The 17,744-nt window shown below is 38.3% G+C and overlaps 10 protein-coding genes across 10 annotated transcripts; 3 read left to right on the forward strand and 7 right to left on the reverse strand.

Moving 5' to 3' along the window:
* Positions 1–41: 41 nt before the first annotated feature.
* GYP8 (Gyp8p) lies at positions 42–2,027 on the reverse strand (the record flags this gene model as incomplete). The annotated part of the gene is made up of 1 exon (XM_043192282.1): positions 42–2,027. The coding sequence occupies one exon, from the start codon at positions 2,025–2,027 to the stop codon at positions 42–44; it is 1,986 nt and encodes a 661-aa protein (XP_043048254.1).
* Positions 2,028–2,649: 622 nt separating this feature from the next.
* On the forward strand, positions 2,650–3,825 carry KQ657_001488 (uncharacterized protein; the record flags this gene model as incomplete). The annotated part of the gene is made up of 1 exon (XM_043192283.1): positions 2,650–3,825. One exon carries the CDS (start codon positions 2,650–2,652, stop codon positions 3,823–3,825), a length of 1,176 nt encoding a protein of 391 aa, XP_043048255.1.
* GRE3 (trifunctional aldehyde reductase/xylose reductase/glucose 1-dehydrogenase (NADP(+))) lies at positions 3,826–4,785 on the reverse strand (the record flags this gene model as incomplete). The annotated part of the gene is made up of 1 exon (XM_043192284.1): positions 3,826–4,785. The coding sequence occupies one exon, from the start codon at positions 4,783–4,785 to the stop codon at positions 3,826–3,828; it is 960 nt and encodes a 319-aa protein (XP_043048256.1).
* Positions 4,786–5,907: 1,122 nt separating this feature from the next.
* On the forward strand, positions 5,908–9,132 carry KQ657_001490 (uncharacterized protein; the record flags this gene model as incomplete). Its single annotated transcript, XM_043192285.1, has 2 exons — positions 5,908–5,937; positions 6,022–9,132. The coding sequence occupies 2 exons, from the start codon at positions 5,908–5,910 to the stop codon at positions 9,130–9,132; spliced, it is 3,141 nt and encodes a 1,046-aa protein (XP_043048257.1).
* A 101-nt stretch (positions 9,133–9,233) lies between these two features.
* On the reverse strand, positions 9,234–9,701 carry ARC15 (Arc15p; the record flags this gene model as incomplete). The annotated part of the gene is made up of 1 exon (XM_043192286.1): positions 9,234–9,701. The coding sequence occupies one exon, from the start codon at positions 9,699–9,701 to the stop codon at positions 9,234–9,236; it is 468 nt and encodes a 155-aa protein (XP_043048258.1).
* Positions 9,702–9,933: 232 nt separating this feature from the next.
* On the reverse strand, positions 9,934–10,308 carry KQ657_001492 (uncharacterized protein; the record flags this gene model as incomplete). The annotated part of the gene is made up of 1 exon (XM_043192287.1): positions 9,934–10,308. One exon carries the CDS (start codon positions 10,306–10,308, stop codon positions 9,934–9,936), a length of 375 nt encoding a protein of 124 aa, XP_043048259.1.
* A 241-nt stretch (positions 10,309–10,549) lies between these two features.
* PGI1 (glucose-6-phosphate isomerase) lies at positions 10,550–12,211 on the reverse strand (the record flags this gene model as incomplete). The annotated part of the gene is made up of 1 exon (XM_043192288.1): positions 10,550–12,211. One exon carries the CDS (start codon positions 12,209–12,211, stop codon positions 10,550–10,552), a length of 1,662 nt encoding a protein of 553 aa, XP_043048260.1.
* Positions 12,212–13,033: 822 nt separating this feature from the next.
* On the forward strand, positions 13,034–13,861 carry FGR50 (Fgr50p; the record flags this gene model as incomplete). The annotated part of the gene is made up of 1 exon (XM_043192289.1): positions 13,034–13,861. The coding sequence occupies one exon, from the start codon at positions 13,034–13,036 to the stop codon at positions 13,859–13,861; it is 828 nt and encodes a 275-aa protein (XP_043048261.1).
* A 764-nt stretch (positions 13,862–14,625) lies between these two features.
* KQ657_001495 (uncharacterized protein) lies at positions 14,626–15,349 on the reverse strand (the record flags this gene model as incomplete). The annotated part of the gene is made up of 2 exons (XM_043192290.1): positions 14,626–14,978; positions 15,109–15,349. The coding sequence occupies 2 exons, from the start codon at positions 15,347–15,349 to the stop codon at positions 14,626–14,628; spliced, it is 594 nt and encodes a 197-aa protein (XP_043048262.1).
* A 761-nt stretch (positions 15,350–16,110) lies between these two features.
* On the reverse strand, positions 16,111–17,218 carry KQ657_001496 (heme-dependent oxidative N-demethylase family protein; the record flags this gene model as incomplete). Its single annotated transcript, XM_043192291.1, has 2 exons — positions 16,111–17,123; positions 17,215–17,218. The coding sequence occupies 2 exons, from the start codon at positions 17,216–17,218 to the stop codon at positions 16,111–16,113; spliced, it is 1,017 nt and encodes a 338-aa protein (XP_043048263.1).
* Between the last annotated feature and the right edge of the window lie 526 nt (positions 17,219–17,744).

Genomic DNA, 17,744 nt, shown 5'->3' on the forward strand with positions numbered 1-17,744 from the left:
TTCCAATAAATAAAATAAAATAAAAAATAATTTCCTTCCAATCATAATCCAAAAATAGAATTTCTAATGTTCCCTAAACCAACTTGTCCAATAATAAAATTGGTCCCCACAGAACTCTTAATTGATCTGACAGTTTCCTTAACAGTCATACCCACATCATTTATCATAGAATGTCCCATTCCCATAATTTCTTTGGACCATTCGGATGAATTAGTTAAATTCTGTAGGAAATGGTAACAATTAAAATTAGGATATTGTTTGGTAATCAAAAAATGAAGAACAAACCCAAAGATTCCAATTGTTATACTAAACTTGTAGAAACGTTTATACAATTCATAACCACCATGACTATCTTCATTCTTTTCTTGATTACTAATGTTGTCAGTCTCTGCATTTTTCTCAGAATCCCAATCGATTTCAAATAACGATTTGAATAATAATGCAGAAGTATCAGCAATTTTAAGATTAATAGACGATGAAAGACTCGACAAACTGGATAGACTCGATTCCAACAGATATCCATGCTCGTAATCAGAACTAGAATATTCATCTGTGGCTAGTTTGTGAGATTCCATCAAGTCTTGTTTACGGGCAATTTCAGCAAAACTCTGTGATTCAATCTCATGTTCTTGAGTCTCCAAAATATTAGCAAGTGAAATACTACTTGTGAGATTCAACTGTGATTGTGATTGTGGTTGAGTTTGACCTTCATTATATATAACAGAAGTCGTACTCAATACCGAGTTCTTATTATACTTTTCAAACCACACATTGAAAGTTCCATCATTTAATGATGAAAGTGGATAACTATTAATTAAATCTTCAGCTTTACTCAAGATTTTCACTAAATCGTTATCAGATAAATCTTTGAGAAGAATATTGGGTGACACCAAAGTGTGTAGTAAATCCTGATCAATATCTTCATAATTCGACCCTGTGAACCCCAATTGACTTAGTATCTTCTCCTTGTAGAAAATAAGACAAGCAGCATAAATATACACATTGGGAAGTATTGAACTGTAGCTCATAGAAAAGTCCCAAACAGTCAATATATGTTGAAGATTAGACAAATCGTGACTGAATAAAGTCAATATGGATGATAATGCAGGGTGGAAATCATAATCATAACCCAAACCATCTGTGGTTGCATGAGATGACTTCTTATACAATGAAAATAACTCCAGATCTGCTTGTTCTAAAATTGCCGGAATTAACCGTAAATGATTGATTGAAAGCTTGATATTTGAAGTCATGAAATCTCTTAAATGATAAACTGTCAATAATTCCAACAATCTAAAAGCCAATTCTTCGTCAGCTACTAATGTAGCATCAACAGTATCATGATGATTACAAACTATCAAGATTATACTAGCAATATCATGGTACCCCTGATAGTAATTCAAACACGGGTATTTACGTAAGATTTTTATGATCAAGTTCGAAAGTTTCTTTCTCAAACTGTCAATATCCTGTTGGGAATAAATAGCAGTAAATGAGTCTCTTTGAGTGGATTGGAAATGTGATAACACCGTAAATGATCGCTTAACATCCAACATAACTTGATCTTCATCTTTATGTGGAGGAAGATCAACAGAATTCAAATCATCTAAATAATACTTCAAACTTGGAGAATCTAATCTCATCGAGTTACCCAATTTGGTAGAAGGACTTTCATGAAGATTGTTGTTCAATGTTAAAGAATTCTCTAATGATGATACTAAAGTACTTTTACCACTATCATCAAAGACAGGTTCAATCTGTATATGATCTTTATGATATCTTTCTATTAACAATGGCCAGATCTTGACTCTCCAATCATTATTTATAAGACCGTCGGTTGTTCTAGCACATTCTACCAAAGTATCAATAGATCCATTGATCAGAGCTTCTTTAAGCAGTTTCTCCTTTAAATTCCTAACTGTCTCCGTAAGTGGATGCTCATCATTGTGATAAATCGAAGTGCCCAACTTATCAACGTCCATCAGTACCCAATCGGGGTGCAGCAGTTGTGAAAGTGTTGATGCCATTCTATTTAATCCAAATGTGATGTATCAGATAGTATAAAATGCCCCTTAATGGAAACAATTTATTAGCGCCGCTCAAAACTGGTCTGCCAAAGTTTTGGCTTCACTGTGGTCTTTGAACAATTATATCAAACCTGGCGTTGACACTTAGTTGACACTTGAGCAATGTGATACGCCGGATTAGATAAGTCAGAAAGAGTATGCCAGTGGGGGACATTCCAACTGGTACCCTTGAAAAGAAGCGTAGGTTTAATGATCGCGGTCTATATGCAGGACACTCATTATTGGATATAACCAACTATTTCTATGGAGTATAAATGGCTAAGAGAAAGACCTTATAATATGTTAGCAGATGCTTGCTTGCACAAGGCTATTGATGTGTCAGCAGATTATCGTATGATAATAGTGACGAGACTGGGAATCGAACCCGGGACAGGAAACTGAAAAATAGCTAATACTTTGAAAAAGGTTGAATATGTGTATACAAAGATGTGACACAATCCCCATACGGAAACCAATTGCGGCATGCTTATATGCAGTTGGTTAAATTCACCTATATAAACTCAATCATGTTAATCATTTATGAAGATAAATATGCAGTTACCTACATTATCGATACTAAACAATGGCTACAATCAAATCAGCTTCTTTTGATGACTCAAAGGTATCAGTTACCTTTTCCGACGGAAACACCACCGTCTACCACCATATCTGGCTTAGAGACAATTGTCACTGTGAAGAGTGTTTCTATGGTCCCACCAAGCAACGGTTATTGAACACTGCCACGTTAGATTTGGGTATTAAACCTTTGACATTGAACAACGATGACGATACCATGACCATCAAATGGTCTCAAGACAATCATAAATCAGAGTACACCAAGGAATGGTTGTATCTTCATGCTTATTATCCCAGATTAGTGCCCGTTGATGAAAAATTGGCTGGTCAAAAGACTAAACTTAAGCAACAGCTTTGGACTGTTGATTCCATTAAGAAAACCATGCCAACTGTTGATTTCAATCAAGTTTTGGACTCAGAAGATGCTCTTACTGATTGGATCCTAAAGATTTGGCTTCATGGGTTCTGTTTGATTGATAATGTGCCTGTAAACCCAGAAGATACTCAAAAGTTGGTGGAAAGACTCATGTATATCCGTCCTACTCATTATGGAGGATTTTGGGATTTTACCAGCGACTTGGCCAAAGCCGATACCGCCTATACCAACTTTGATATTGCTGGTCATACAGATGGTACTTATTGGAATGATACTCCTGGTTTACAATTGTTTCATTTATTAGCTCATGATGGTGAAGGTGGAACGACTTCATTGGTTGATGCCTTTCAATGTGCTAAAGAGTACAAGAAATTGTATCCAGAATACTTTGATTTATTGACCAAAATCCCCGTCCCAGCCCATTCAGCTGGTGAGGAAATGGTCTGTATCCAACCAGACATCGCCCAGCCTATCTTCAAATTGGATCTACAAGGTGAATTGGTCCAAGTTAGATGGAACCAGAGTGACAGATCGTGTATGGATAGTTGGACTGATCCTGAATTGGTACCAAAGTTCTACGATGCCATAACTAAATGGTTTGCTCTTGTTACTAAGCCTGAGAACGAATTATTTTATCAATTAAAACCAGGTCAATGTTTGATCTTTGATAACTGGAGATGTTTCCATTCCAGAACAGAGTTCACAGGTAAAAGAAGAATGTGTGGAGCTTACATTAATCGTGATGATTTCATGTCAGCATTAAAAATAAGAGTATTGGGACGTGAAGCTGTATTGAATAGTATTTAATCAGTAGAAGATTGGAATCTTGTCCCAATCCCAAGGATCATTAAATCTTAACTTTATATCTAATGATTCAATTTTTTTCAATTCTTCAGTAGTTAAATCAAAATCAACAACTTCTAAATTTTGTAATAATCTTCCTTGATTGTTTGACTTTGGAATAACGGCGATGTTTCTTTGAGTTGCCCACCGTAACAATATTTGAGCTGGTGTTTTCTTATGATTGTTGGCAATGGACTTAATAACATCATGTTCAAATAATGTAGGAGTCTTCAAAGCTCTATCTTGATTCAACTCTAAGAACGATTGAGGTCCAAATGATGAATATCCAGTAATGGCAATACCATTCTTGTTACAAAATTCAACCAATTGAGGTTGTTGTAAATATGGATGATGTTCAATTTGTAACACTGCAGGTACCAATTTACAACCTCTTAAAAGATCCAAAATCAATGAAGCATTGAAGTTAGAAATCCCAACGGATCTCACCTTACCTGTTTCAGTTAATGCTTCCATTGCCTTCCAAGTCTCCAATAAAGGCACCTTTTCATAATGGAAATTATCTCCATCTCCACAGTAGAATCCAGGAGGGTATTTCTCCTCAATTGGAACATACTTAAAGGCAATAGGGAAATGAATAAGGAATAAATCCAAATAACTCAATTGCATATCTGAGAGAACCTTATCTAAAGCTTCTTCAACATGTTTGGGATCATGATAATTATTCCATAACTTGGAAGTAATGAAAAGATCCTCTCTTTTAACAACACCTTCATCAAAGGCCTTCTTTAAACCTTGACCAATTTCCTTACAATTACCATAATCTTGAGCACAATCAAATAACCGATAACCGGTCTTTATAGCGTTGTAAACAGTCTCAGCGCATGTATCGTTGGTTACCTTCCAACACCCGAACCCCACTAGGGGCATATCGTAACCAGAATTCAATTTAATAGTACGTGTCATATTTGAGAAGCGTTTGAGCATTCAATTGATTTGAAGAGGATGAGAATCACTGGAGGAAAATCGGAATATATTTATAGGCTTGCCGTCCTTATATGTGCCCTCGATCAATCCAACAATTTGCCGAAATGTCCTGTATACATACCACATATAGGAGTCTGTGGGGGAAATACATAATAATGTGGGGGATAGCTAGTAATAACTTCGGAAAAAATATAGTACAATACCTTGCCCTAAATAGAAACTTAGAGCCGTGCTTTATTAGCGTTAGTACAACCCTCGTAAACACCTCGGAATTGTATCTCGGAAATATTGTTTCCTATTGGGGAAATACGTGTCGCAAAATGAGGTTGAATCGACATATTCACTTGGGCAGTATAATCCTAAAACAGAAGGTGAATCAGCTTAGGGTTTTGAAAGGTTTCACCAGAAGTATTCTGCATCCTTTTAAGAGCCCTCGAATCAGATATCAGAAACATTAGCTTTTACCAGCTTGCTACAAGTATCTCAAGTAGTTTTATGTAGGGTATGGATTCTTGAGCCTAACAATATTGTACTAGAGGTATTTACAGCACGTAGAACTTGTTTAACTGAGGAAAGTGTATACTACGCAGAAGCATCCACTTTTGGAAATACAACAACATTCTAAGGCATATTCAAAAATAAAGCTGATATTGAAGGATTCACCAGATGATATCAAGCATATCGATAATGTAAGCATGGACATGTAGAGTACCAGCAAAGGTAATTGGTGGGTACTAGATTTTCAAGAACAATAAGAGTCACATAGAGATGGAAGAGCTGCTGATCTTGAACTGAATTGTATCGTTAGATAAGCTGTGTAGGGTTGTATATCTTACCTCTTTGTATAAAGCTTTGCAGAGCTACATCGTTGACGGTACTTGGAATGTACAGTGTTTATCTTTCCATCGACCATCATTTTGCACGTCGCACGCCTTTCCACCGTCTACTGACGCAAAACATTAAGTGCCAGATTGGGAAATATCAAAACATCAAGAGTTTGTTGATCTAACCGATGGATGTCTTGATATAAGAAATGGAAATGGACTTCATTACGTTCTAGTCCGTTCCAATTCCAGTTCCAGTTCCAGTTCCATACACAATATGACATCGTCACTTTCGTTGTACTTGAAAGTGAAGGGCTCTAACCAGTCCCAATCTGACCAGTCACAATCTGACCAGTCCCAATCTGACCAGTCACAATCCGACTGTAACCAGTTCTCTCAGTTGAATGAAAACACAATACAATTTGGTACAAAACAATACAGATTCAAAAAGATCATAAACGATGATACCAGTGATCCTCATGGGTTCTTACAAACTACTGCTGGTGCTACTGGTGCTGGTGTTGGTGCATCTGAATGCTATATCCTTTTAGGACCTACAGGTTCCGGGAAAACAACGACTATGAGTCAAGTACTCGAACAAACAATAACTTCATTTGGAGAGGACAGGTCTATTTCCATGACTGCGTTTGAGGTCATTGATAATAAGATCATTACGGATTTGCTTGATGAAAACCTAAAGAAGGAATACAATATCACATTTGAATCCCAATTGAAAACCATCCAGGCTCCCAATCGTTTTCATTTGCAACAGATTTTTAGTCACAGAACCAGTTTCAAAACTTCCGCTAACCCGATTAGCAGCAGATCATGTTTGGTAGTGACATTCCATTACGGCGACGACTCTAATCGTCGAATGACTTTCATTGATATGATGGGCAATGAAAAATATGATAAACATACTTCTAACGTGTTTGCTAATTTAAACATGTCGTCTATCACGGAGTTGCTAGTGAAGAAGTCTAATGGGTATGGAGGTAGATCTTCTAACTTGGTAACCAATCTTATCTTCAAGAAGGATGAACAAAATCATATCAAACTTATATTGCATTTGGACCCCAAAGGTGATGCTTCGTTGACTAAATCTGCATTGAATAACATTGCTTTATTGGTTCATAAATTCAAGTTGGAGATGCAACGAGTACCTTCATCCAAATCTAATCATACTACTAGTAAATCTTCGGGTGGTGGGAAGCAACTTCCATCTTATGCTAGACCTACTATTTCGTCGTCTTCTACTACACCATCTTTAAAAGTTACCAAGACTATCCACAAGTCCAAATCTATTCGGAAACTTAATCAAACCAGTTCTTCTTCTGTTTCTGTTTCAGCAACTACAAGAGCTAAAGCTTTAAAAGTATTATCAGCTCCTGCAAAGAATATACTTCTTGAAAAGCCTGTTGATGCTAACGTTGATTTATCACCACAACAACTGCTTGACAAGTCCAAATCATACTTCAATTCCGAATGTTCTCGTTCTCCCATATCAAGACCGGCTTCTTCTCCAATTAGATCAAGAATTTCAAAAGCTCCAGACACCAAGTTCAAGTCTATGAGAGAAAAATTAATGGAAAAGACCTTTGAGAACGATGTCCTCAGGAAGGAGAACCTTTCTATGGTTGAATTGTTGGAGAAGACTCGTCGACAAATTAATGAATATTCTGAGTTAGCAGTAATTGAACAAAGGAGAGAAGAATTAGAAAGACAACGGTTACTTGAAGCCAAAAGGGAAATTATGGAACAAGTTGATGCTTTTAAAACTGAATTTTATATCTTCAAAGATACCCATGAATCCTTTAATGATACTGTTGAAAAGTTAAAGACTTCCTTAGCTTCAATTGAAGTGGAGAATAGAGTTTTAAAGTCTGAGACTGATAATTTGAAATCAGAGTTCAGTATGAAGGAGGAATCGTTGATAATTTCCAATAGAGAATTGAAAAGTGAAATTGAACAGTTGAACAATTACTTGCTTAATGAGAGATCAAGATTATCTCAAGCAGAGAAAGAGAATAATGCTTTGAACCAAAAAGTGGTGGATTTAGATACTCGAAACACTGGATTATCCCAACAATATACCCGAGTAATTGGGGAGTTGGAAGAACAGATTGCCATGAACAAAGAGATCAAGGCATCTTTGGAACAGGAATTATCAGAACAAGTGGGTTCAAAAGATCTTCAAATCTCTAATTTACAAGAACAATTGACTAAATATGATTCTGTTGCTTCTGAAAGAGATGCTCAGTTGGATAAAAAAGAGAAATTGATAGTGGAATTGGAAGACAAGTTGGCATTAGAACAAACCAAATCTAATGGTATCATTACTGAGCTCAAACAACAATTACTAATATCTGAAGAGAAAGTGCATGCAACAAGAACGGAACTTGAAGCAAGTAACACCCAAGTTGTTGATTCCAACACTGAAATTGAAAGGCTTACTAAGTTAGTTAAGGATTTGGAAGATTCTTCAAATGAAACCAAGAGATCTCTTGAGCAGATTCGTGACCAGGCACTTGGAAAAGACGATGAATTGGCAGTTACAAAGGAGAAGATGTTGGAATATGAAGAAGAGCTTTTGATCAATAGAAAGGAGTTACAGAAATTGAAAGAAACTCATGGTGAAGCCAATAATGAGTTATTAACCACCATGGCTGAATTGGAAATGGCCGAGAAGGCACTTGAATTCAAACAAAATGAATTGAAGGTTGTTGAAACTGAAAAGTCGAGTCTTGCTGAAGATTTAGAAGCACTTCAACAAAGGAACTGTTCAATGAAGAAGGAACTCGACGAGTTAAAGGCTCAACAAGTTCCTTTTGAAATTGAACAACAGAATATCAAGTTGAAAGCTGAATTAGAGCAATTGAAGGTGGCCAGAAACTTTGAATTGGACAACGATGATGAGCTTAAGAAATTAAGAACTGAAGTTGCTGAAATAGAACATTTAAAGGATGTTTTAGAAAGCAAAGAGGTTCAAATTGCTCAATTAAAAGTTGATAACGAAGAAAGTAAAAGTGGGTTACAAGGTAAAGTCAATAGTCTTTCTAAAGAAAAGGAAGAACTATTGAACTCATTGACCCAAATGAAGACCAAATATTCTTCTGTCAATCAAGAACTAAAGGCCATGAAAAAAGATGCGTTGAATAACAATAAAGACTTACTTTCCGCATCACCACAATCTTCAATTCTAGCAACATCGTCACCGAATAGTCCTATTATGGAAGAAAGTGTGAAGGACGATATCATCACCACTCCAATTGTATTGGAAGCACCAGCCCCATTGAAGAAACCCTTTGATGCCAAACAAATCTTCAGAGATAGAACTTCATCCAAGTCTCCAACAAAACATAAAAAGGATAATAAGCACGTGTTGACTCCTTCCAATAGAAATATGACGACTGAGTTGAACATCAAGAAAGATAAAAAGCTCAAGAGGAAACACAGTGATTTCAAATTGAATGCTAATAAACTACAAAGAGCTGTTCTTTAATAATACTTTTTATATGATACCCGTAACAGCAATAGAATGAACTTATATACTTACTGTACTTCCATCGACCGAACTAATCTTATAATACAACAGTCTCATCTTTATACTGTTCTTCTATCAGCTAAATACCTAACAATGGGTCCTTCGCCAGATACTTCAACAACCTTTTCAAACCAATTCAACAATAGTCCTCCTTGCTTAGCTCCATAAGACTTTCCCATGGTCTTATATAAATACTTGACCAATACATCTTGTTGGTCCAGAGTCAAGGACTGTATGAATGACTTTAGCTCACCAACTTGATGGTTGTTCCGTATCGAACACAACACCTCAAACACTGTTTCGGTGTGGGTTTCTTTGGTTTGTTCGTCGGAAACATAAGGAGGTGTATCCAAGACTAATGCAAGTGCTTCGGAGAATTTACCACTACTCAAATATGTTCTGGATTGTTGAGATACCTTTTGGATCTCACTGTATGGTGTTTCGGGTAAGTCCGGAACAAGCTCTTCCTTGCTGAGGAACTTGTCGGGTTCGTAGGCGTCAATATCAATTCTTCTCCAATCTGACATGGCGTCAATTGATTTGTAATGTATATGGTTGGGGGGCAGAAGGATTAATAGGCGTAGTCAGTTTCTGGTATTTACAGTGTTCTCTTGGGGTTTGGACGTTTATCAACGGTGCTACCAATATCGGATGTTTTGTGTGACGTTTCGGGTCTCCGTCGGAACAGACGCTCATTTGCATTCTCATACATGTTCATATAACTATTACTCTATACTAATATACAAATGAAATATCTGATTAATCAGTGTTCTTTTTCCTTTTCTTGGAGCTTTCCTTTTCCCCTTCGTTTTCCTTTTCTCTCTCCGGTTGTGTTATCTCGGAATTGTAATCATCCATGAATTTCAAAGCCTTGTCTCTAAGCTCTAATGTATCAACAACAATAACCACTAAACCGTCCAGACCAACTTCGTATTTGATATGGGATTCGTTAGGAACAGCGATTTGCTCATCAAAAGTGTCAAAGAACTGGTTCATATCTTCAAACAGCTGGATTTGATCCAACATCCGTTCTTCCATATCTCCGTCGGGAACATCTTCGGCTTGGACCACGATGATTACCCGAAGCGGATTATCTAGAGCTTCCATCTCTAGAAATTCTTCAGTGTCACTCATTATTGAATTAATCCGATCGGATAAAGGGGTGGAGTCTGGGTTCTCTCTTATGATAGTTAACCTTCAAGTAGGAAAAAATTGAGATGAGCCTGTATATAGCAAGGCATATAAAGTCTATAGAATCTTTGACTACATCACACTGTGGCCATGATTGCCATGATCATAATTACACTGTTCTTATATTTACTGAATAGAATCATCGTTAACATTGAAATATCTCAAATTATAAAAAGTCACAAGCTTACAAAGACCATTTCTTGAATTGGTTAATTAAAGCATTGGTTGAAGGATCATGGTTACCAACTTGAGCATTGTCATTCAATTGAGAAACAATGGCCTTAGCTAAAACCTTACCCAATTCAACACCCCATTGGTCAAAGGAATTGATATTCCAGATAGCACCTTCAACAAAAGTAAGGTGTTCATAGTAAGCAATTAAAGCACCCAATGTGGATGGTGTAATCTTTTGGGCCAAAATAGAGGTGGTAGGTCTGTTACCAGAGAAAACCTTATGAGGAACAAGACCACCAGTGGCACCTTCAGACTTGACTTGGTCTTCATTCTTACCAACCATTAAAGCTTCAGCTTGAGCGAAAAAGTTAGAAGCCAACATCTTTTGGTGTAAATTGTTCTGGATTGGGTTATGGGATTGAGCTGCAAGAATGAAATCAGCAGGGATCAATTTGGTACCTTGGTGAACTAATTGGAAGAAAGAATGTTGAGCATTAGTACATGGTTCACCGAAAAGAATGGTACCAGTTTGATAGTTGGTGAACTTATCACCTCTAGTAACTGATTTACCGTTTGATTCCATAGACAATTGTTGTAAATAAGCAGCAAAACGGTGCAAGTATTGGTCAAATGGAGCAACCAAATGAGTTTGAGCACCATGGAAGTTGTTATACCAAACGGATAAAAGAGCACCAAGAACTGGGATGTTTTCTTCTAATGGAGTACTAAGGAAATGGTTGTCAACAGCTTCAGCACCTTTAAGGAAGGCTTCAAAGTTATCGAAACCAATATACAAAGCCACTGATAAACCAATGGCAGACCAAACAGAATAACGACCACCAACCCAATTATCAAAGGGGAACATGTTCTTAGTATCGATACCGAATTTGGCAACTTCATCAGCATTAGTAGATAAAGCAGCAAAATGCTTTGCAATATGAGCTGAATCCTTAGCAGATTCCAAAAACCAAGATTTAGCAGAATTGGCATTGGTAGTAGTTTCTGCAGTAGTGAAAGTCTTTGAAGCAACCAAAAACAAGGTAGTTTCTGGGTTTAAACCTCTCAAGGTTTCAGCCAAATGAGTACCATCAATGTTAGAAACAAAATGAACAAATAAACCTGGTTGAGCATAGTGTTTCAAGGCTTCAGTGACCATAACTGGACCTAAATCAGAACCACCAATACCAATGTTAACAATGTCAGTAATGGCCTTACCAGTGTAACCCTTCCAAGAACCAGATCTAATTTCTTCAGAGAATTCCTTCATGTGTTGTAAGACAGAATCGACTTCTGGAGCAGTGTTGATACCATCAGCCTTCATTTCCTTCAAGGCTCTGTTTCTCAATGCAACGTGGAACACAGCTCTATCTTCAGTATAGTTGATGTGATCTCCAGCAAACATAGCATCTCTCAACTTTTCAACACCGGCTTCACGGGCCAACAGGTACAATTCCTTCATGATGGAATCGTCCACCAAGTTCTTGGAGAAGTCAAAGAGAATTTCTGACCCGTCATAATTGGTGAAAGTTTTGGATAACTTTTGGTATCTCTCACTGTCGGCCTTGAAGGCTTCAGAGACGTCAAACGACTTACCCTTGGAGTCGTACAACGCCTGCAATTTGGCGTACGAGGGCAATTGAGTAGTCAATTCAAAGTCAGCGTAGTTCAGCATAATGAGCACAAGCTTAATTAAAGAAGAAGAATAGAGCGGAATAAAAAGAAAAGGTGGTAGGTTTAAGTTATTTTATATCGTCGGTTTCGGAGGTGAGCTTTGCGAGGAAATGTAAAGGGTTTTGTGCAACTTGCTCTTAGATAGTTCAAGATGTGTAGTGGAGTGTTGAAATGCAGACAATTAACTAATAGAGGGTGGTTGGTTATATGCACACTCTCTTAGTTCAGTATCTATTGCTGCATCAGGTTGCACCACCGTATATTCCGTTCATTGGTAAAGCTTTGACTAAACTGGACATCAGTAAACCCACCATTACTAAAAGTTTAGTAACGGAACACAGTTTTTCCGAGTGGAAACGCTTACAAATGTTGCAAACAGATTGTAATTCATACTGTCGGCACGCCGTTAAAGTCACTAGCATTCTACCTCAGTCAAGATCTGACAGATAGCTGGGAGAAAGAAACATCTGAAGCAGCTTATAACAAACAATGTCGATACCCTGTCGTAATAATCGGGTAACACTATACTTATTTTGTTTCTTGGTGAATCAACACCAGACAGAAGCTAATAGTATGTACTAGCCGGATGCACTTCAAAGACCATAGTATGAACCTAGAGAAGTGCATGTAGTACCATGCCGTTCAGGTACATTCAGTGTTTACGGTGACTCCTACTATGTCTTGGTACCTGTAGTATCATTATCATCAGTATCACAGTTGCAACTGTTGCTGTCTTTGTGCGACAACAAAAATAAGTGAGCCTTCGCTTAAAATTAATGCATACTGTAATCGCCTCCTCTCATCAACAAATACGACATTAAACATGCTAGAGTCTAAATGGGCTCCCAAGGACGCGACTTCAACACCAATTGAGTCTGGTGCTGAAGCACAACTACAATCAAAGTGGTCAAAGCCAATAACTGTACATGGGAATGAGCAACTTGTGAGCAGATGGGCCAACAACTCAGACGAGCCAAAGAAGGATGAGCCCAAGACAGATGATCATTCAAAGGCATCTCGTGGACATAATTATGGACATGGACAAGGACACAGACGCGGGAAGAGCAAAGACAGAGCCACAGGGTTAGATACTCCACCGGATAGTAGAGAAAAGAGCAACAGTAGTAATAAGAAGCGTCATGATAAGAGTAACGATAAGAAGATGGGATTTAAACAACATAAAGAGGAACACACTCACCTTGATGAGTTTGAACTGAATCAAAATCGCAATGGCAGCCAAGAAGATGGCAATTTCAAACTTGAATCAAGAAATGAAGAGAAGACACAAGTTACAGATGCAGCAAAGTCGTTTGCTGAACGTCTTGGTCTTAGTATCTCCTCTATACCAGCACATGATGATTGGGAGGACGAAGTTGAAAGCCACAGTCATAATCAGGGACACCGGGGCGGGCTCAAACCTCCCAAAAGTAATTGGAAGTCACCAGCATCTCAGAAAGGTAAAAATTCAAAGAGCAAATATGAAACACCAAAGCAGAAGAAAGATAGATTTACACTGGAACAACTTGTTCAAGCAAAGAAGGAAGAAGAAGCCAAAAAGGCTCAAGTGGTGGAAGAACAACGAAAGAGAATAGAACAATTATGGAATGATGATTCTACCAAATCAATGAATTGGGCAGATTTTGACGATTGATGTATATTAAAGCATGCTTATTTATTTATTTAATAGTGATTCAGTACTGCAAAGGCTCTGTTGCCTCTAGCAAACCAATAGACAACTACATATACCCAAATGGCATTATAGACCACAGCCACATAGTTCATGGAACCTGCTTCCACGGGTAAGGCATAAGGGAATGAAAGGAATACCAAAGAATAGATTCCCCAGATAATGTTAAGATGTTACTAACAAGACCCAGCTTGCCCAAATAGAAGGGGTCTGTTAAGGCCTTGGACCGTCCCTACTTCAGCAAACAGATAGTTGGAACCATATACGACAACAACAAGAGGGTTATACAAGCAGAAATAATGGCACTGAATGCTTGCAGAGATGCCAAAAAGATACACCCAATTACAGCGATCCAGAGTATAGAAAAGAGATGGGCCTTAACAGGCAAATGAACCGTCTCATTGATTTGAGACCAGTATTTGGATCCAGGTAACCCGTTATCTCTGGAGAAGGACCAACAGTTCCGTGCTTGCCATGTATGGCCGTTGATGTTACATAAGAAGTAACAAACGATGACCATAGCCATCAAGAACAAAGCTGCGCTTTTATTTCTAACTGCTTGATAGTAGATCTCCAATGGAGGTAACTGGGCAGCCACCACAGCCGCCGGATCTTGAATTGAAAAGGTTAAGATGACTGTGTAGAGCCAAGCAGTAACAAAGCCTATTGCAATGGTAGCTAACATTACTCTTGGGATTAATACTCTTTATTTCTGGACTCCCAAGTCATCAACCTTGATGAGAAGCAGCATCGATACCGGCAAACAGCCAAATAGGAGCCACCATATTGGCCACAAACGACATTCCAGTAGTGGACCAGCCCATGACATTATCAAAAGTTTTAAACACGAACGAAGGGCTTTGGAAACGACCCAGAGCACAGGCTCCACTTATTATCATGGTGACCAAGAAGGTCAATATGGAGAGATAGAAAGCCGTTTTGGTAACATAAGGCAAGGTCTTTGAGTAGAAGTTGAAAAGAGTAATAAAGATATTAAGAAGCTCATAGACTAAAAAAGTATGCCATTTCTCAATGATGAAGTCGGGATGGGTGAACAGATAAGAAGCAAGAATACAAGTTGCTAAACTTGAAGTGATAGAAGCACCCACAAAACCGATCCAAAATAACCCAAGTTACCACACAAGTCTGCTAAGAATCTTCTATACTTATCAGGAGCCAATTTGATGGTCCGATAGTTGCGAAAAAAGCACTGACTAAACCCCATACCATGATAGGAGCACCGCCAGAAGAGATCACTATACCCAATTGGGTAGCCACTCCTAGCCATGAGTAGATCAACCCAAAGGAGAACCCTAAAAGAGAGAGGAAATTGGAATTCTTTTCAAGACCAACATTGTGTTCTTCATTAGATGAACTAGAGTCCAGACCATTACCGACTTCGTCAATGGAGAGAACAGAGCCCACGGCCTTTTCACCTGGAAGAGCTTTCATTTCGACAGACTGTAATATACTCAGTGGTATCACTTGAACTAATTGGTGACCTATTAGTATTTATAAATAGCATTATATTGCAGAACTTATCAGATATTTCTAATTGCGCTTGTTACCCAGTCGACAACAAAGTGTGCGTGAGTACCTGGAAGCGGCTCAGTATAGTCATTGGCCATCAGTATTCATTAGTAAAATAAAGCTTAGACTTTTACATTAGCTCCGGTTGTTGATTAGCAGGTAATGATAATGGTGAGTAATGCGAACCCGTTAACAATATGATGGGAGACAAGACACTAGGAGAATGGCGATAACGCGTGACCATCACCAAACGTCGCAAATAGGTTCATGTTGTATTGTGATGGTACATGAGTGTTGTAACTTGTGAAGCTTATCTTTTGCATTCCATCACGTGACTAGAATATGCTGCAAAAAGATGTGCCTCCCAGAGACTACGCTGGACAAACAAATACTAAATCGACAAAGGTACATCCTACAAGGTACGAACTGTTCCATAAAAATCAGCTTATTAGGAGACAAGAACCATATTTAGTTTAAAGCATTTGGAAACTCTGACCGCCAAAAAGGATGGTTAGCATATTCCGTGTGTTGATATCAGCAAGCTTTACTCCATGGCTTAAAAACGTAAGAAATGTTCTTGGCTTGACTGCGGGGCCCGTTCAGTATCAGAATACAACCGTGAGCCCAAATTCTAACAAAGTATGGCGTTCAGCATAACGAATATAAATATTGGTTTTCTAATTCTAACTGTTTCCATCAGCCAACGGTTGCTCACTATCGTAGTCAGGAAATCTAATGTTCTCTGGTTTACTTGAGTTATTCATGTATTCCAATACAGCAGGTGCCCAAGCGTCTGTTCTCTTATATTCACCTACTCTGTCATCGATACCAGCTATTGCTTCACATATGGACGAATTCCCCTCTAATTTTAGTTGTGTTAGTGGAGTCAAATAAGTCTTGATGGTGAACACAATGGCCTTCAGTCGAGGAAGTTTAGTAACCACTTGACGTTCTACTCTGAGAACTACATCATTGAAATCCAATTCTTCGGTCTTAAGATGATTCTCATGATCGTAATCCTTTGTTGTAGCCAAAGCAAACATTTGAGGGTGTGCTTGCACCGTCCAATTGGATCGAGTTACAAATTTGTGAGGATCCACTCTGCTTAAATATTTATTCATAGACGTCTTCAACTTCTCTTGATAGTAGGGCACTGGCAGATGGATAGTCAGTATATCGTTGTTGAACTTATCTACGGGATCAAAACCAGACGGCAAACACCAGGACCCACCCTTTAATTTATACTCTGGATCCATAGGATCGTCTTTCAAAAGTAATAGAAAGTCTTCTTCTACTATCACCAGGAGATACCGGAGAAGGTCTCTTGATGTATACTGAGAAGCGGTTGTAATGTCAGGAAGATATTCATCCCGAATAGTATCATGAACCCAACGCAAGTGTCCAGATTCCTTCTTTATTTGTTTATAGTACTTTGGATACTTGATTAAGAGGATCTTGACAACCATCTCATAGTATTCGTGAATGGCTAGATCGCATGCTTCATCGTTAAACAACACATAAGGCTCGTGTTTGCTTACGACTCTTTTCTTTAAGTCTGTTATTTTCTTGTGGTCCCACTCGATATTGAACCAATCTTGTGGCAGAATGGTAGAGATTCCCATAGTCATGTTATATTTCTTCTTGAAAGGTCGAAGGGCCAATGGTGGGGTTTTATTCCATTCATAAGTGTCGTCCACTGGATGCACATCTAGAAACCCGAGCAGCTGGCGTCTAAAACCCAGCCCGAGCAAATACACTCCTACCAAAAGTACGACTATAGTAACCACCCATAGAAACATCCGATCCATTAGTTAACGAAGAAGAAAGTCCTATTTGCAACTGAGATTAGCATTCAGTGTTGAGTGATTCCGTTATACAGCCAAGGCGTTCCCAATTTGGAAAGTCAAACCGATTGTCTGGGGTAAGCCGAGACCAATGAACATCAAAGCAACAACCTTATGTATATATTCCTTAAATAGTACCCATAATCAACTCAAGCATGAGTGTATAATCTACAGCTATACAATAGTAGGATAATAGAAGATGTCACTAATAACTTGCTTGGACTCGGTAAGATCACCCATCATGCCATGAGTTGGCCGCGTAGCTGACTATTGACTTCATATCAGTCTTCAGTCTCCGTCCTAAATCTTCGTTCACTATCTCCATCTCCCGACTTCACCTCCTGTCTTCAATACATCCAGACCCGTCTTATTCTGTGTCACTATGCCGTCAAGTTCACCAACCGATTTTGTTACTTGAAAAATTCCAAGGTGGGGTATCGCGGAACGCTCCCCCCAAACCCAACCGAATGTCA

This window comes from Scheffersomyces spartinae (assembly GCF_019049425.1).
Source record: "Scheffersomyces spartinae strain ARV_011 chromosome Unknown scaffold_16, whole genome shotgun sequence".
Taxonomy (NCBI): domain Eukaryota; kingdom Fungi; phylum Ascomycota; class Pichiomycetes; order Serinales; family Debaryomycetaceae; genus Lizanozyma; species Lizanozyma spartinae.